This window comes from Lithohypha guttulata, assembly GCF_036872675.1.
Source record: "Lithohypha guttulata strain CCFEE 5908 chromosome Unknown scaffold_8, whole genome shotgun sequence".
Taxonomy (NCBI): Eukaryota; Fungi; Ascomycota; class Eurotiomycetes; order Chaetothyriales; family Trichomeriaceae; genus Lithohypha; species Lithohypha guttulata.
The window spans coordinates 203,260-221,031 of NW_027042757.1; the positions used below are offsets into that span (position 1 = coordinate 203,260).

General features: G+C 49.3%; 6 protein-coding genes across 6 annotated transcripts; 2 read left to right on the forward strand and 4 right to left on the reverse strand.

Annotated features, from left to right (window-relative positions):
* Positions 1-331: 331 nt before the first annotated feature.
* On the reverse strand, positions 332-2,320 carry LTR64_008207 (uncharacterized protein; the record flags this gene model as incomplete). The annotated part of the gene is made up of 2 exons (XM_064902522.1): positions 332-606; positions 658-2,320. The coding sequence occupies 2 exons, from the start codon at positions 2,318-2,320 to the stop codon at positions 332-334; spliced, it is 1,938 nt and encodes a 645-aa protein (XP_064750998.1).
* An 825-nt stretch (positions 2,321-3,145) lies between these two features.
* On the forward strand, positions 3,146-4,833 carry LTR64_008208 (uncharacterized protein; the record flags this gene model as incomplete). The annotated part of the gene is made up of 4 exons (XM_064902523.1): positions 3,146-3,188; positions 3,238-3,301; positions 3,350-3,427; positions 3,489-4,833. The coding sequence occupies 4 exons, from the start codon at positions 3,146-3,148 to the stop codon at positions 4,831-4,833; spliced, it is 1,530 nt and encodes a 509-aa protein (XP_064750999.1).
* Positions 4,834-7,386: 2,553 nt separating this feature from the next.
* On the reverse strand, positions 7,387-10,356 carry LTR64_008209 (uncharacterized protein; the record flags this gene model as incomplete). The annotated part of the gene is made up of 1 exon (XM_064902524.1): positions 7,387-10,356. The coding sequence occupies one exon, from the start codon at positions 10,354-10,356 to the stop codon at positions 7,387-7,389; it is 2,970 nt and encodes a 989-aa protein (XP_064751000.1).
* Positions 10,357-11,371: 1,015 nt separating this feature from the next.
* On the forward strand, positions 11,372-12,452 carry LTR64_008210 (uncharacterized protein; the record flags this gene model as incomplete). Its single annotated transcript, XM_064902525.1, has 4 exons — positions 11,372-11,430; positions 11,484-11,683; positions 11,742-11,829; positions 12,062-12,452. 4 exons carry the CDS (start codon positions 11,372-11,374, stop codon positions 12,450-12,452), a joined length of 738 nt encoding a protein of 245 aa, XP_064751001.1.
* A 571-nt stretch (positions 12,453-13,023) lies between these two features.
* LTR64_008211 (uncharacterized protein) lies at positions 13,024-14,452 on the reverse strand (the record flags this gene model as incomplete). Its single annotated transcript, XM_064902526.1, has 4 exons — positions 13,024-13,340; positions 13,455-13,726; positions 13,854-13,987; positions 14,039-14,452. 4 exons carry the CDS (start codon positions 14,450-14,452, stop codon positions 13,024-13,026), a joined length of 1,137 nt encoding a protein of 378 aa, XP_064751002.1.
* Positions 14,453-15,393: 941 nt separating this feature from the next.
* LTR64_008212 (uncharacterized protein) lies at positions 15,394-17,380 on the reverse strand (the record flags this gene model as incomplete). Its single annotated transcript, XM_064902527.1, has 2 exons — positions 15,394-15,533; positions 15,583-17,380. The coding sequence occupies 2 exons, from the start codon at positions 17,378-17,380 to the stop codon at positions 15,394-15,396; spliced, it is 1,938 nt and encodes a 645-aa protein (XP_064751003.1).
* Between the last annotated feature and the right edge of the window lie 392 nt (positions 17,381-17,772).

Here is a 17,772-nt window from a genome sequence, read left to right on the forward strand (position 1 = left end):
TCCGGTGAATATCATATCACATGGATACAGAATTGTTGGCTGGTTGCCTACGACTGAATAATGTTACAGTTAATTGTCGCACGTGCCGGCACAAAGTAAGACATACCCTAACTCCTACCTTGTATGACTATGCCTAATGCCCGGAAATTGAATCCAGTAATCTGATTGCTACTACGATCCCGCACCATTGCAGAACGATATGAACCCGACCGACATGGCGTAACAGCCTTTCGCCGAATCCAGGCAGAATAGTATAGATTACAGCTGTGCCGCAAGCAGATTTAATGTGTACAATGAACAAGATCTTGCGTCGATTGTAAGATCTGCTCCTTCAGTCCTGGCAGATATCCAACGTGAAGGTCTCTGCGTTTGTCCGGGGCTTGGCCTCGTCTGTGTCAGTAGTTCCGAGAACATTGTCCTGAACTTGCTTTGCATTGCCATCTCTGTTCTCGGTCACTTCAGATGAACTTCTTGCTGCAGGCACAGCTGCAGCGTCTTGGGCTTTCTCCGGCGAACTGGTTGTTGGGGTTGCAGGAACACGCAGAGATGAATAGCGTGCCGTCTCTTCACGTAGAGACTGGCTTCTGGGTGATTGGGACCGGTGCACTGTAGCAATATTGTTAGCTTAACGGAGAGATCAGTAGTGGGATAACTGACCGTCGGGTTCCACCCAGAGACTTGGGATCGACTCTGCTCTTTTCAGTGGCAATGAAATTGGGTGAGAATGAAGATCAAGACCTCTAAGGAAGCTTGTCAACAGAGGAATATAGGCTGCGTATTCCTTTGGACCATGTTCTCCTACTACGTCGTCCAAAGCTTTCCTTCCTTTCGCTGGGGGTTGACTGTAACGTCTTGTCCAATGCAAGTCAGTCCATGTATTCTGTGACATGCTTGAACCCCACATGGAGATGAGGTCGCTGAGATGAAACAGTGGTACATTGATGTCTAAGAACTTTCGAGCCATTCCACGCCGAATTTGCATGGAACTGTCAGACGGGCCTTGCTCCTCATTGGGAGGTTTCTCAGCAATATGTGTTGATAACTCAGGTTGAAGGTCATCCTGGCGAATGCTTCTGATCATTTCGGAGGCACGTAGTGTGTCGCAGGTCTCGGCCTGAGCAGCAACTACGTCGAGTCCTTCAAAGGAGAATTGTGCACCCCAACAAACCAATTCTGGTCGTTGCGATTTAGCTAGCTTCGGAAAAAGCTTCGAACGTGATCGTGTAGTATCTAATATATCTTTGGCAGGGCGTGCTCGACCAGAGGCTGCTTGCTCAGGTTGTGCGTTCCCGAGCCGTCCACTATTACGCGAAGACTTGATGGAAGGTGTATCAGCATGTCGGATCTTGGACGGTGGCTTCGTCTCACTTAACGCTGAGTCATAGCGTAGAGCTGCGGACACGTACGGATCATGCGGTAAGGAGAAGACAGAAGCAGGAGGTGCAGGAGGAGATGTCGAAGGAGCTGCACGATTCTCAAACAATTGGTCCTCCATACTGGCCTCACTGTCGCCTAACCTAGCACCCGCAGTGATCAATCCATATAAATCGTTGACAGCATCTCGAAGATGTCCATGTTCAAGGGTGACCCGACGCTGTTGCGACTGCAAGACTTTCTCGGCAGTCCCAAGCTTCAGTAACGAGTCGGCTAACTTGGTAATAGTCTTTTGCACTCGTGTCCATGCAGCTGCATCCGGCGGCTCACGATCTCGGCAGATGTCCCTAGCTTTCTTTACTCTCTGACTAAAGCCCTGCCGTACTAATGCTAGCTGCCTTTCGGTCGCCTCAACAGATAGCTGCGCGCTTAGCAGGCCATCGCGGCTGGACTCGATGGTGCGCAGCTTCGGCAACAGAGTAACCTGCAAGTCAGTGCCTAGAGAGGCAACGAAGGCGTTTGACCTTCTGACCTCTTCGTATGCTTTACCGTGTTCTTGCACTGGCAACAGCTGCTGGTCACTCCGCCTTGACTCATCGTTCGTCAGACTGCTGACGAACGCAGAAGGTATAAGAGAGATTGCGGGCTTCGTGCTACTATTACGGCTCTGTCCGGCACTGGTCATCCAGCTTATGCGCTGATCTTTTGTGCCCGACTCACTTATGGGGCTTGATGTATTCGCGCGACGATCGTATGGCTCGAATACGGGCAATTGCTGTAGCAGTGCTGTATAGTCTGTATAATCGGCATCTTCAGGATCCGGTACGGGCGAGCTTTGATGGAAGAATGGATTGTTATCAGGGCTCGGCTCAGGCTCAAGATCGTTGAGAACAGACTGAGTGTCTGGATGAATCGGACGCGCGTTCGATCGTTCGAATTCTGGCATGTCAGTTATAACGTCGTTACCCGATGGTGAACACACCGTTCATATCCATTCGGAACGTCTTCCATGCTGAAGCCTTGCACTATATGTGATTGAAGCTCGACGCAGGAGTCAAATTATCGAGGCATTTTCGCACTATGGTCATGCAGCAAATGAGGGCCGTTGTATATCAGTGAAATGTGCTTGGCAACGATTTGTCCTGAACTACTAGTATACTCCGAGTTGCCAGTGTCTGTCGCAGTCGTCAAGCAAACCATGGTAGAGCACTTCCGACATCTCAGTGAGGCGGACGAGTAGCAACGTGTCCCTTGCCAATACGTAACTCAACCAGTACCAGGGTTGAGCTACCCCATGTTAGAACTCGGGACAACTTGTCCGAGGGTTCACGCCAGGCTCGTCCCGGCCACCAATATCAGACCCTCAGACGCCACTTTGAGTTTCAGCAACAACTACCTGAACGCTTGCTGAAAAGGCCGAGATGTCCTCTTATTCACGCTAAATCTTGAACTTGCAGCATGGTGGAGCAGATGCACAGCAGTTGTGTGCTTCCTGCGCAACTTGAAGCAGGAAGAATTAAGCGCCTCGGTCTGCTAGTGGGGGAGCCAAATCGTTCTCTGCTGCATTGCCGGCATGAACAGCACATGGTCAATCGTGCTGAAAACATGACTGCTGGCAAGACTCGGTCGGTTAGTGTCCGAACACCTTCTCTGTGGCTCTTCTTCCATGATACTCGTCCAGCTTGCTACTGTAAAACAAGCTATATGTTATGCGATACCCTAAGACAATTCGCTGGCCTAGTCCTCCGTTTGACATTACTGGAATGTCACTATGTCCAGTTCCGATAAACATGCAGCACGTATAAAGAAGCAAGGTATGCAATTCGGACTCACTACTGCGACCTTGCCCCTGACGTTACTTAGAGCAGTCTTCCAGGAACCAGCAGCCTCCCCTTCGTGCTCACCAGGATGAGCGAGACAATCGAAAGTGCATCTCCGATGTTCGCCCATGGGTTTCGTAGCTAATGGAGTATAGTCCTAGATATATAGCCTCCGAACCTCTGACCAATCCAACCGATGTTGGTCGATCCTTCTCCCGAGGATTTCAAGACCAGTATGATAGATGCTAAAACAATATGTTCAGCTAGCAAGAGCGTATACTGATCAGTTCATAGTGAAACGGCAGGTCCGTCGTCAAGGGGCAACTGCCGCTCACATAGTCCTGGACTTGAAGTCGCGGAACGCGAAGAGCAAGAACTAGAAGGATGGGGAGAAGACGACGAAGAAGAAGATGAAGATGACGAGGAGCAAGAACCATTCCCTATTGACGACGTTGAACAGTCATCCCTGCGACAGACTCAAGGGTACAGACATACAACCCTCGCTTATCGAGCGAAACAGAATAAGAACCTCAGCCCGAAAAATCGACCGGCCAGCCAACCAGCACCCCAGCCAGGCGCGCAAGCGCGCTATTCGTTTACAGTCCTGAGACGTCCTGAGTATCAAGACTTTGTGCACATTCCCGTACATGATCTCATCAGACGCATCAATTTCCTGCGAAGCCATCCGGAGATTCTATCAGAAGACAACGTAGCAAAGGTTCAAACTGATTTCATGAGGCAGGCTGTGGAATTCTGGCGATCGGAGGAGCATATGGCGTCGATATGCTGTTCCTATTGTTTGGCTCTGATACAAGTAAGCAAGAACCAGAAAGCTTCAGTCCTGGATGAGTATTTTCGGAGTCTGCAGAGGTCGGGCAGCAGTGACCAAAGAAATCTTTCGACCACGATATATAAGATACAGGATCTTGTCAAGCAGAAGGTAGCAGAGGAACAACCGTCTGATAGTACTGCTCTGGAGGGCTTGACTGCCAGACTTGGGACGGAGGCAAACAATGCGAACAAGCTTGGAGCTACAAACGCTAGAGCAATCGATCCCGCAACTTCTGACAATCCAGCGGTTCAAATACTCAATCCTGCTTACAAGCAGAGGGGAGGAACCTGGTTCAAGCCTGGTAAGGTCTTTGCAATTCTATGGCACGAAGGAGCGGGTGAGCCTAGAAAGAAAACAACTGATGCACTAATGGATCCTGGTCAACAGGAACTGCGTGACTTGAATCCTGCTTTGAGCCAAGCTCGTTTTGGATCAACTGTGTTCACTCACATCCGCAGAATGGTAGTCATCAGAAACAGGCATGGTTCATGCTGGTGCGTGTCGATTGGGACGTATGGTGGCCGCGGTCTTCTCAAATCCGGTCTCTCCGAGGACGACATCAATGCGCACGCTGTCATCTACGACAAGGACAAAGGGCCAAAATACTTCAAGAACGAACCAAGATCGAACAAAAGAGAGATCGCTGTAGTCACGGTCAAGAACGCTTCGCTTGACCCTGCCAGCCGTGTACACCTTGGAAAACCCTACAATGTTGAATGGAATCTCAAAGTCATGGACGTCGGTCAGGTCGCCCCTGAAGACCTTGAGGCCTTGATTGGCTTTGTCAGGGATGAAATCTTTGGTTAAGTTGGGTGCACGTCAGTGCTATACGTCCTAACATCAGCATCATCGCATGCAAGACCAGATATCAAAACGTTATCAGGGTTCACTACTACCGCATCCCCATCGACGCGATTCAGGAACCCTGTTGCTGCTCATAACCATATGCGGATATGAGTAGACTATAAGTTGTGGAAGTTGAGGTTTGAGTGAAAACGTATATTCCACCAGACATGATGTGCGTCGTCTTGTTGTGGTCAATTTTCAGGAGTTCACGGCAGCTATGATTTCACGTTGACGATTGAAAGGATTACTTATTGGCTACACGGTCACGGGACAACTAATAATTTTTTGTGGCTAGCTGTTCGACAGCTGTACAGTGTTGGTATCAGGACTCTTTGATTAATGAGGGGTGGCAGCCGCTTGGGTTCTTCTGCATTTTGGCACTAGAAAGTGGCAAATGTCCAAGCTATTTCGGATTGTGAATTAGTCCACTAATAGTTTTGATTCTCGCTTCTTTTGCTGCGAAGTCGTAGTCCGCGGCAAAGACGATATAGCTCTAATCTCATGGTAGGAGCATACACATGTACTGGAGACTATTGTCGCTCAAGTTAAGCATGGTGGTTTGACCACGCATTCGTGTGGCGCATTTGCTCGGTATCAGAAACTCGCGTTCGTGACCGAGCGCGTGCAGCATGCAGGAATGGCTGCATACCGTTTCTGCAGACTAGTCTTGCGAACATGCATCGCGAGCATGGTTCAGCGCTTTGAAGTCAGATGACCAATTTCGCATCAAACTCTTGCTCTGGAACTCATTTCCAAGAGTCGTACTGACTAGACTGATATGACTCAAACGACCAATGACCCGTCTTGTGACAAGCAGGTGGCACAATGAATATCCAAATTCCGCTTGTTACACAGTTTTCCAGTGAAGTGTAGCATTTCTCAAAAGTACGTGGGCAAGTTGCTCACCCCGTAATTCTCGGATCTTCGAAACCTTCGACGACTCCACGGCGGGTGAGAGGAAGTATCGGCAGACTTGGATCTTGCCGATTGCTTTGAACCCAGGAAATTCACGGCTTGTGAAGGTTAGTCGTCTAGGTTGTAATTGGCTGTTAGAAGCACCACAAGTTCACGGCGAGCTCAATGTACCCAATCGCCTTGCCTGCCATGAAACTAGCACTGCCGCTCTTCTTCACGACCTTACCACCACGTGCAAATACCTTCACTTCCGTGATAAGGAGGCTCAGAACAGGCTAGAATACACGGACTAGAACAGCCATGTACGTAGTTGTGGTGAAGGAGCTGGCGGAATGTGATTGTCTGTCGTTCAGCACCTCAAGACATGGGTTTGACATACCACACTAGCCCACATGTTTGCTGGCCGACACAATACGCCCGATAGAAATCCAGTAGTTCCGGCTGATCCTCGATGTGCCTCCTCAACGGTCAGTGGAAATTCGAGCCGATCCAAGATTGTGATGCTGGTTCGACGACCGACTCGGAAATGGTTGAGTCAAGTTGCATGTAGACTGCGACTAGCATGGCTGGTCTAGATTGAGAGAGCGAGGACTAATTTAGCGGTGTTCACTGGTAGTATTGCTGCGTTACTGCAGCGTTCTGCTATGCTGAAGCCCACGCAGTACTATAGACGACTGCAGTGCAGAGTCATTGCACCTACAACGGCGCCCAGTATCTTCTAGGTTCGTGCCTGATAAAATCTGTGATAGCAGTGGAAGTATCGAGCAAACACTGATTCGGCAACGTTTCCTCATAGGATCTGTGCCGAATTTTTGATATGGTTAACCCTACACGTTCGATACAGAACAGCAACTTCAACAATTTGAAACTTCCCATCATTTCGATGAACGCTACTGTCATGGTACGCATACGTATACAGTTGTATCTTTCACTCTCAAAATGCTACAATAGTTGAAACCATTAGCCCGAAATCGTCGTCGAGTTCAACGGACCCAGCCAAACAGGTCTCTCTGAGCAGCCGAATTCACGAGCTTGTACCAAATTCTTGCCTTACTCTAATGCCACACGCAAGCAAGGCAACTGAAGCTCCAGACAATTCCCAAACATTACCAGCGATTGCATAGCTAGATCTGCTGCATGCACATCACTGCATCCGTGCAGGTTACGCTATTCAAGTGCCAAACTTTATCCCAACAACACACACCTGTCATTCAATGGCAGAAAGTCCCAGTGAAATTCGGGCATTTTTGAAGCCCATACAGTTTGTGAAGTGAGAAAGATTCCAGAAGTAATGCGAGGACGCTTAGGTGAATATACTCAGTGCCGCAAGATTTTTAGACTGGTAAAATAGTTGTATTAGTACAAAAAAATAGCACAATGTAAGGTGTGCTCAGGTTGAATGGCCAAAGTGACCCAGCTTGCTCGACGATGTGACGGCGCAACAGTCGAGAAGAGCGCTAGTTTACACGATGTTCTTGATCACAATAAAGTACAAAGCGCATGAATTCGTGTGGCACGGTGTTTGTGTGTGAAGTTCTCATTTCACTCGGGAACAAGGTTGCAAGTGATTGCGGTTGGGACACGTCTCCGTTGATGGTGCTAATCGTCGTCAATGTGCTCTACTCGGTAATCACGCAGCACCTGATTGACGTGCTCGTCAACAACACGCCCGATATACCTCGCCTTAATATTGTGGTCGATAGAGCATGGTTTAGAATAGCAAAGACGACTGCTCGCCGACAACGTTTCTCCTTTGATCATGTTGACTGCGACAGGATCCTTGGTGAAAGGTGCTTCGTTGGGCATGAGCACCGGTGAACGCGCACTGTCATGGATGATGCAATGAGAGTTGTGCTCTCGGTTCTCAATGTTCTTGGCCGACACTCCCCGATTAGAGTAAGACGTGATAGGCAATGCAACGCAAAACCCTTTCCTTGCCCGCACAACCACGAAGCGGCGAATATGGCTGTAAACTGTCTCGCTGTTCGCGACATGTGTAACGTAGCCTTTGCTATTTGGCTTTACTGGTATGGGCTCATTCAGCACACCGGCCTTCTGAGGGTTACGGCCATGGTTCTCATGCCAGAAAACTGCAAAAAGGCTTCCTTTCGCAAAGGTCCTCTCAAGCTCGTCGATGCCATAATGAACCTTGTATGTTGAACGAAGAGGTTTTCTGACCTCTTTCGGCCAGTTCCCATCTACAATGGTAGACGGACCCATGAACTGGGTAACGGGAGACTGTGGGCCCAATGGTTTCCTGCCACCAGCAACAGAGTCTATGTCAGAAAGCTGTGAAAGGCTCCTATTTCGCGTGCGTTCCGACGAAGAGGCTATGGAGGCGATCTCATAGCTGTCGTCATTGTCCTTAGATGAAACGAACGAGCCTCGTGGCCTATTTGGAGGCTGTCTACCTTCTGGTATGGATCCCAACAGCATCATGTCGGAGTCTATCTCAACGTTCTCACTGGAGTGACTCGGTGCGCGGATTGACGCTGCAGGTCTGCGGATCGGCAGAGCCGCATTGTCACGGCGTTCACGACGAGTCTGCTGCTGTGTGGATGTTCGTGAGGCTTGCGCCTGCATGTTTTCCAGTACTGTACCAGCGCTCCGATCCAGTTGTTCTCGTAGCTCTCTACTGCGCGAAAGGCTCCTTAACCAGTTGAGCTGATCGATTGGAGTTGCTGACTTCCTCCACTTGAAACTCAGCATTAGGAGCCTCTGAGCCACTCGACGAGCTTTTGAAAAATCTTCCTTACGCAAGTAGTGATGTATCATAGACTGAAGAATATCTGTATCCTCTTCCCAGATGGCAGGCGTGTTGTCACAGAAAGAAGCGATGCTATCGTACTGGTTGTCGTCAAACGCAAGAAATTTCATGAGATATTTGGAGTCACAAACTTGTGACTCTACTTTAGTACTCGTGACATTGATCTTCACTAGATCACGAGTATCCGTTTCATGAGTTGTCTGATCTGGCGGTCGCAAACTTTGGTTATCCGCGGACGTTCCAGGGATTGGATCTGGACGTGGAGGGGCATGTTCGGCTTGGCTAATAAGATCTTGCGCAGGGACGTTTTCGGTTGTCGGGTTCGCTTCTCGAATCTGGGGAGCAGGCGGTGTGGTGTTACCACGCCCATCAGAGATTGCTCGCATCGCTGCTCTCAATGCATTCATCAGTTTGTCAAACTCAATTCGAGCACGTGAGAAATCTTTGAGCAAGTCCTCCAGATGCTGTCCCAATTCGTCCCTCTTCAGGTCTTTGCAGGTCTGTGCGATTGTCAAGCACTGCATACATTGCTCTGCAGCCACGATTTGTCCTTCGCGCGCGAAAGCTAAGCATTGTGCATAGAGTTGTACTCGAAGTTCATAGATGTTTTCTGTCCTCAACATCGTCACGTGTTCCTTTGCGAAGAGAATGCGATCTCGAAGATTATTGCGTGGTATACGCACGAAAGCTCGTTGTAATTCGTCACTCAGCACGCTAAAAGAGATCTGCAGCAAGGCAGATGTATTGGTTTCTGTGTCGTGTCGAACAGGTGCAGAGAGCTTTGTCGTAGTAAATGGGTGTGATGATGATTCGTTACCTGATCCTTCACTACGGCGCCGATGTGGCTGCGACGTTAGCTCTTGGTCAGCTAACCAGTGGTTGCTTTCGGCGACAGCAGACAAATTCGTAGTAACACTTTTCGCTATGGAACCATTGCGTATGGGCATAGAGGTTCCACTACGATCTGGCACGATTGCCGTTGAGGTTTCGTCCAAATCTTGCTGAGGCTTCAGAGACATCTGGCCATGCAGCTGCGACACTGCGGGATTTACCTCGTCGCTCCTGTGTAGGACAGCATGCGATTCTGCTTTTTCAGCGGCTTTTGTGATATCCCTGTTGCTTATGCTATTTTCGAGAAGAGAGTGAAGCACCTGGTCGTCTTTACTACACCACGAGGAGTAAGTACTCGGTGCATCTGAGTTCAGAGAGGTGTGGTATTCAACAACGCCATAAGTGGGAGCAGCCTCGTCAGAGCTCGATAGAGGCAACTTGCAAATATCAGATTTGGGACGCTCACGAGGGTCAGGCAGAATGAACAAGGGACTGTCATCGGCATATGACTTCACAATGTCACGCTTTCCTAGTGCCTGTAGATTTGGCTTTTTGGGATGCCTTGTTACCTTGACAGGTGCGGTCGTGAAAAGCGCCACACCCGATGCATTTTCTGGGATGTCGTTGAACGCATGACGAACCAAATGTGACGCAGAAAGTAGCTGCGGTGCCAGATTCCCGACGTCCTGAAAAGGATCTGCTTGCAACAAATCTGTATCTCGCAGTTCTGGGGTTCCTTTGTGGGTTTTCCAAAAGTTCCTTTCTTGAAGATCGCGGTCTTCTGCGCTCGACCGCACGATGATTGATGACCCAGACCCGCCGCGACTTGAGCCTGTACCGACCAAAAGATCGTCTTGTCCAACTGTCTGTCTTGCGCGAAGAGGAGGCGTAGGATTGAGCCTTGATTCGATACTAGCTGCTAGAACCGAGTCTCGTTGAAACAAGGAACGTGGTGGACTTGTGATAGACATCGTTGCGTCGGGACGGAGATTTTGAATATTGGGGTGCGCTCGTCTTTGCCTGAACGCTTGCTGTCTGCGGTCCCTGCCAGCACTTGGATAAGGCCATCCATAGGTGCGCCTCGAATACTTAACGAGACAAAGTGCAAGAATTCAGATCAGCGTCAGTGATTTTATTATCGGTTTCTCCTTGTCATCTACTAGATAACGACACAGTAGACCAAAGAGCGCAGACTAATCAACCTGTGGTTCGTGTGACATCGGCGACGTGGCGAGGGATGATTGTTGCACCAATTTTGCAAGGCGAATTTGTAGGAGTTACTGATAGGCATATAGGTGCTTAGCATTTGGATCGGATGTACAGTGAAGAGTGTGGACGTCGGAAGTAGCACAGAGACATTACCAGCCTCAAGGACGTTGTCTGAACGACCTCGACATGTTTGAAGCAAGCTCAGTCTTCAGAAGCAGGGAGTACAGTAGCATGCGCTCGGGCGTGCCGCTCAGCCTGATTGCTGCGTGGTATAGGGATAATGACTGCCAGTGGTCGGCAAGTGGGTCATTCTAAGATAGCGTTAGTAATGCGAAGGTTATGGATACTCACCGCTTTCAGCTTCGGGCAGATCGTTTTTGGCGTCCTTTGCTCTGGCACTACTGATGCGTCTGCCTCTTCATCACATTTTGTGCAAGTTCTGCCGCGACGGTGTTTGCAGTTCCCCTGCCATTGGCGAGCTCTCTATCTTGGACTTTACATACACAATACGTGGTGATAGCCGCTCTTGGCACTTGATACATGCATTGGAGCATGTCTTGCTTAGATGTCGCAAAGGGTTTGTTCCGGCTTTCCTATTCTAACTCCTATTGGCTCTTATCCGACCATGCGACGACTGTCCCAGGCCTATTGTCACCGGTTGGTAGTGACCAAAGGGCTGTGGCCAGCAATATAAGCATACTACACCTCTCGATTCTCCCTATTGCTCGATAACGTGGAATGACGACGCATACTTGAGCATTCAAACACCTGCCAAACATGGCCTCACTTCCAACACAGGACCCAAAGGATACTCTGGATGATATTGATGCCGCTTTGTAGGTATCTAATTGTGTCCGCCTCAATGGCCTACAGATCTAATCGAAACTAGCGCAACGACCAGTCTCGAAGACCATGAGCCATCTTCTCTCTCGAATTTGCAAACCATCGACACCAGTATTGAGGGCGAGGGACAAGTGTCAGGTTCATCCTCAGCACAAGCTTTAAGACGTAGACGCAGTACGACACAAAGCTCAAACACATATGGTGGCGACAAATCGTCTGTTGTGCGTCAACCAGGCAGACCACATGGTATGTAGTTCTCCAGGAGTCCGCACGGCGCAAACCTTGCTGATGGATGCACACAAAGGCTTTGAGGTCAAGAAATTTCAATTCTTCGAGCCAGGAAGAGCACGTCTCCACCTTCACACGGCGCATCGAGGGCTGACAGCTAACAGGTATTCTGGACACTGTGGCCTGAGCCACATGGCCAAAATGGACGCCCGTCTCATCGGCAGCAGGGGCAGTTGAAGGACATCCCGGAAGGTAAAGACGCTGAAGGACGTACGAGTGAGGAGTACTACGAAACAAGAAGACCAATGGTAGTGGTCAAAAGACTGTTTGCCCACTGCTTGTGCCTGTCAGTATCTTCTCTCACTCATTTTGAGATAACAACACCAAATCTCACAGTCCTGTTTACAGCAACAAACAAAAGGGCGTGCTCAAACGAGGATTGAGTCGTTGTGAAATATTGCAACACGCTATCATCTTTGACGAAGCGCAAGGTCAATGGTCGCATGACGAAGAGGTCAGATTAGGCCTGTACAGGGAGGCAATTTCCGTGCGGATGGATAACGACCAGACGCTCAATAAATGGTCTCGCATCCGGTACGACAACGTGTGCACTATCCGATACAACTGGAAGGTGCTCAGTATTGGCATGGTCAAGAACGTGGACACCCTCCTCAAATCGTTCGCCGACGTGCTCGTACAACCGATCCGAGGTGATTCCAGATGGGATCACCAAACCCAAGCCCAGATCGATCAGTACGCTGCTATGATCTTCCACTCCCAAAATTGATGTCAACACATCGCTACTTACGTTTCTGGACCACATTGCAATGCCAGGCTTTGATATGACATTACAACGCTGCGTCCACGGGACTGATTCATGAATTCAGTCCCCAGTTGCGCGTATCGCAACTAGAAGAGGGGATCGATGTGTAGACCGATTTGAAATCACAGCCTCAGTGGCAGCACACATCGCGAGAAGTAACACATCCTAGGCCAGCACACGAGAGGCACGTTATTGCAGACACAATGATTTCGAGTTATATCACCCAGATTTTTGTACAAGAGCTTTTTGGTCAGTACATCGCGACCTTCTCTTTCGATTTTCCAACACAGATACATATTTGTTGCTTCAATATATCTTCCGGAGGCTTACGACGACGAATGACCAACATAGTATGATACATGGACTTGTTCATTTTGCTATAATACCATGTTCCATGTACAAGATCATTAATCATTAGTCGTGGTCATTTGCCTTAATACACCGGAAATCTTCCTTTGTTATGTACCAGATCTCGCTCCTGCACGGCCTTCGTTGTCATCAGATCTCTTCACCTAGACTGTTTCTGAGATCAATGTCATGTTGCGCCTGTAGATCGTCGACGGTGACGACGACGTTGTGAATATGTCCAAGAAATACCGTGCGAATTGACAAAACGCCAGGTCCGGGATTTCCGCTGCGAGACACCGTTCTGGCCCGGTATTGTCGTCGGTTGTGTTGTTCGTGCAGAATTCTGCTGAGGTAGTGGATCCTCCTCTCGGAAAGCGTTTGAGGCCAAAGAGCGTCGACGCATTGCCTCGCAATCAGGTCGGTCACACCACTCACATAGTGGCTGACCATGCATACTTTGATCACCACGTCTCTTGTTGCCACCCATGCTGATACTCCTCTCAACTGGAGTGTCAGTATTCCGCAACTCCTCGATTCGCCCTACACGCCTTGAATTATGGTGAGTCTCCACCGATCGTATTCACAGCTCCCCACGACTGCCCTTCTCACTCAGTATACCTTCGCCACCAAGTCCGTTCGCACCAGCAGATCCCAATTCACGGACTGGCTCATCGATCCAGCAGAAACTCGTCAGGTCTCTGACCCATCTCTGGTACTGGTCTTCCAGGAATTCAATGGTCAATGGCTTGGGCCAGGTCTTGAAAGTGGCATCTGAGGTTGGATCCCTGAGCATCGACTCGTATGGCTTGAAGATGATGCGATGGTGGGAGATATCGCGCCACTCGTCGTCCATGTCTATGTGTAGTTGAGCACCTTGGGCGAGCTCGAAGCTGGAGTGAGAACGTCAGTTATGTTTCTGATGATAGTAGACCGTGCATGTCACGCCAAGAGTTGTAGGAATGCGACGCTTTCCAGTCCCTTGTGCTTGTCGCAACGATAATCAGATAGTTCACTTACCCAATATATACACCATTCGCACTCCCCAGGCTCACAATCGATGCACCAGGAGAAGTCTTGACCAGATGGTAGATCTCACAATATGGCATTAACTCCGCGTGTGACGGGTACTGCCCAAAGAAAGGAAATTTCAGCTATCACTCATTAGCACTTTCCTTCCTATCTCCACGATGTGCACAACTCACAAAATGCAAATCCCTTTTCGCATTATCGGCATACTTATCCTCCCAGAAATACCTCAACACCACCTGATCCGTCCTACTCAAACCACCAACCGAGCTGTTCGGCATTGGTTGATGCGACGCAAGTCCACCACTAACCGGCCTGTTCATAAAGTCGAAACTGGAATTACTGCCCGCTGAAATCGGCCTCGAAGTGTCGTGGTGGAAACCAGAACCGCCAGCTGACGTTACAGCACCACCGTTGGGGTTCGTCTGGTGGCCGCTACCACCAAGTGGAGGTGTATACGCTTCGTTTCCAGTGATCTGACCTTGACCCTGACCTTGATTGACAGTATTTGATGCTGAAGAATTATCTGATCTGCGCTGTGAGGATCCTCGCGAAAAGCGTCGCATGGTGTTTGCAATGGAAGGACTCATGATGAGAAAGAGCTCGGATGGGGGAGGATAGAGGTAAGTTTACTGGGAAAAAAGTGTAAGGCTAGCAAGTTCAAGAAAAGCACGAGGCGAGCAACGTGTGCCACTGGCGGAGTTTCGAGCAATGAGCGCCAGTAGAATTGAAGTGCCTCTGGTGATTTGCTCGAGTGGACCGCGGATCAGGGCGAGCTAGTGGTGACACTAAAAGAAGAGTCGAGGGCTTTGTCACGAACGAATCTGCACGGAAGAAACTGCTTTTTCTCGTTCTTGGGATGAGTCGACAAGGGGAGCAATATCGGTGGTTGGGCAGCAACGATAAGCTCAATGATATTGATATCGCAACTGACTGGACGGTGAAAAGGTCTCGAGGATCATGACAGCGTCAGATACTAGTCCGAACACTAAACTCCGCACCGGAGGGTTTAGGCTGAGAACCCGTCTGCACCAAAAACGTGGCTGGGAGACACGCTAGTCCCAATTGAGATTCTTGATGGATCATGAACATGGTGTTGCAAGTATTCTCTACCAACCTCATAATTTGACCTGACACCTACTGCGTGGTGCCACGTCTATCGCTCTTATGTTGGTAGGTCACATCCAAGATAGCGAGACATGTTAGCTTCGCTAGACACTCGATTTCAAGGGATGCGATAAGACAAGGTAATGATATTGTGATGTTGCTCACGAAACTTGGCTACCCTTGCCAGGTATCACGCAGTTCGTGCCGTCCAAGTAGCCCTAGCCAGTCCTGCAGTATTGATACGGCTCTGTACATAGTCTTGCAACGGAGAAGCGAATCCGGGCGGAAGAAGTCCTACGCGCACCTCTTCTCCTCTAAAAAGATTCATAATAGTACCTCCTGGTAACAGAGAGTTCTGATCAAGCGGCATCCCAGGCGCCGGCTTTATCGAGGCTCGCGCCTCTATGACAGCATTAACGTGACACTATCGACTTGCTTCTCCTGGCTGTCTCTCTAGATCGACGAGACTTGCTGGACCTCCTTCTAAGCTGAGTACATCCAGTAGACTTTCGGTCTGACGGTAGAGCGTCTCGAGGGCGGCATTTGAAGGTCTCCCTAGGGATGCTGTAGTCTGGGTTAGCAACTTTCCTAATGACTCGAAGACTTCACTTACTCAGAATCGCTGAATTGAGGTCCTCAGAAACCTTCGTTCGCCCACTAAAGTCAAGAAGATGTCCGTTTTGACTTGGAGACGGATCGTAATATGGCATCAAACTGAAAATGTCATGTAATATCTTATCCTGCTCTGGATTGCCCTTTTCGCCGTACTCTTCTTTCAAGCTTTGACCATACTCGATAGTTTGAGCTATTAATTGATTGTACTCTTCGCTTTCTGGATTTGTCTGCATAGGCGCTTTACCATGTCCATTAAGTGAAGTCTGCTGCTCCTCATCCAGCTCCATAGCTGACTCAAAGACATCATCCACTGCTGAGGGTTGTGAAGCAGCGCCATTGCCAGGATGCTTATTCCTGCGAAGTGTGTCCCTCGACTTGTCGATTCTTGCTGCTTTCAGCACTAGCTCCACGAACTTGCGGCACTTCAGCTGGAAGAATATCTGTGGATGGGCCTCCAGTACGCCGGGGAAGTGCTCCTCTGTCGCATCGAGGGCAACGTCAATGTCGCCTCCGAGGATTGCTTGTCGGATTTGTTGTCGTGGTCTTGCATCGAAAGTGTCTGGACTGCGTATATCCGAATGACTCGGCTGTTCGTTGCCGTAAAGTGCTTGCTGCTCTTTCTCGACCTGTTGAGAGAAGGCTTGCGCAGTCTCGATGTAACCACCGTGGGACAGAAATTGCGCGATCAGCTCTTGAGTGAAAGCTGCCTCTGTCGGCTGTCTTGGGTGTATTTTGTGTGTGCTAGTCCGAGCTATATGACGCGCGACGTTATCCTGCTCTTCAGCCATCTTGTCCTTCATATCGAAGACGAATGGCTGTTGACCAAAATTCACTTTTATTAGCACGCCAGTATGTTTCTTCATTCCAATACATGGGAACACTGGCGTCGATGGGAAGGTAATATCTCTAAAGGCCACACCAAGGTCCCGGCCATTCTTCGTGAAGAATGCATGACCCTTGTTGAAATCGATACCACAGCCCACAACGTCTGAGGCTCCGAAACCTGACTCGTAAGGATGACCACTAGACTGACCTTCGAAAGCTTTGCCATCATCTCCATGATATGCCCAGGATTTGGGCTCCCAACCAGGTAATCTTTCTAGGGAGAAGTCTGACGTCGAGAACCCGATAGCAACAGCACAATCCTTGCTTTTCTGCCGTATATTGATCTCGTAGTAATATATGCCACATTGTGGAGAAATCGGATGATCTGATCTGATAGAAGCTGCTTCCAGGTCCTTGCCAGTCGGACCATTGTATCTCACCTCCAAACCTTCTCCCAGTAAGTCAAGACCTTGATGCTTGTCCGTACTGCTTAACCTCGTTGGTAGTGGAATCGTGTCGTCCTCGAGCGGAGCAATGCTTTCAATGATGTCGTAAGTCATTCCACGATGCGAAGGGGCTATCCTGGCATTGCTTGACCAATTCCATATTGAGCTCGAGGCAATGGAACTCGTAGCATCTTGTTCTCGTAAAGCACGTACACGAGCATTGTACGCTGCTTCAAGCTTCTTCGCATATCTTGACTCTTCTAGATAAGGTGGAACCCAGAAAGGAGGTACGGTCGAGGCTTGATTTTGTCTATGTGAGGAGAATGAGAGACCTCTTCGCTGGCTTGAGGATGTGCCGTAGGATGCCATGTCGTGGTCCCTTCCTGCTGTCCTTGTGTCTGCTTGATACTGAGGAGGGTAGGCATTCGCGTTGTGGCTTGTAGCGTTTTGTGCAAGAGACCCTGATCTCGTTGGGTTGCTTGACTGGTTTGTTGGTGTTCCTGTAACTACGGATGCATACGACATTCGCCTGGGTATGTTTGTCGAGCCGGGATAAGGACCTGCTGCCCCATTATCGGCCATAGCCCACCTCTTACACCCTCACAAGCGATCGCGTTTGTACGCCCTCCCAGCAGTTCAATCGCCTCGTTTCCCGCTCAGACAATGTTGTTGGCTCTGAAGAGCTACTCTAAATGAGATCCGTCTGAAAAGTGGAGATCTCTCTTGGGTCAAATTACTACTTGTTGAGTTGTATCTAATCAAGAGATACTTTACGGCAATGGTGACTATTGCAATTCGAAATCTTGATAATTGGTCGCTGTTAGTCGTCGATAATGTTCGTGATAAACGAGACTGAGCAGACGGATGTCATGGTTGGCTATTAGGTGGGCCGGCACGGCCTTTCGGGCGCCTGGATC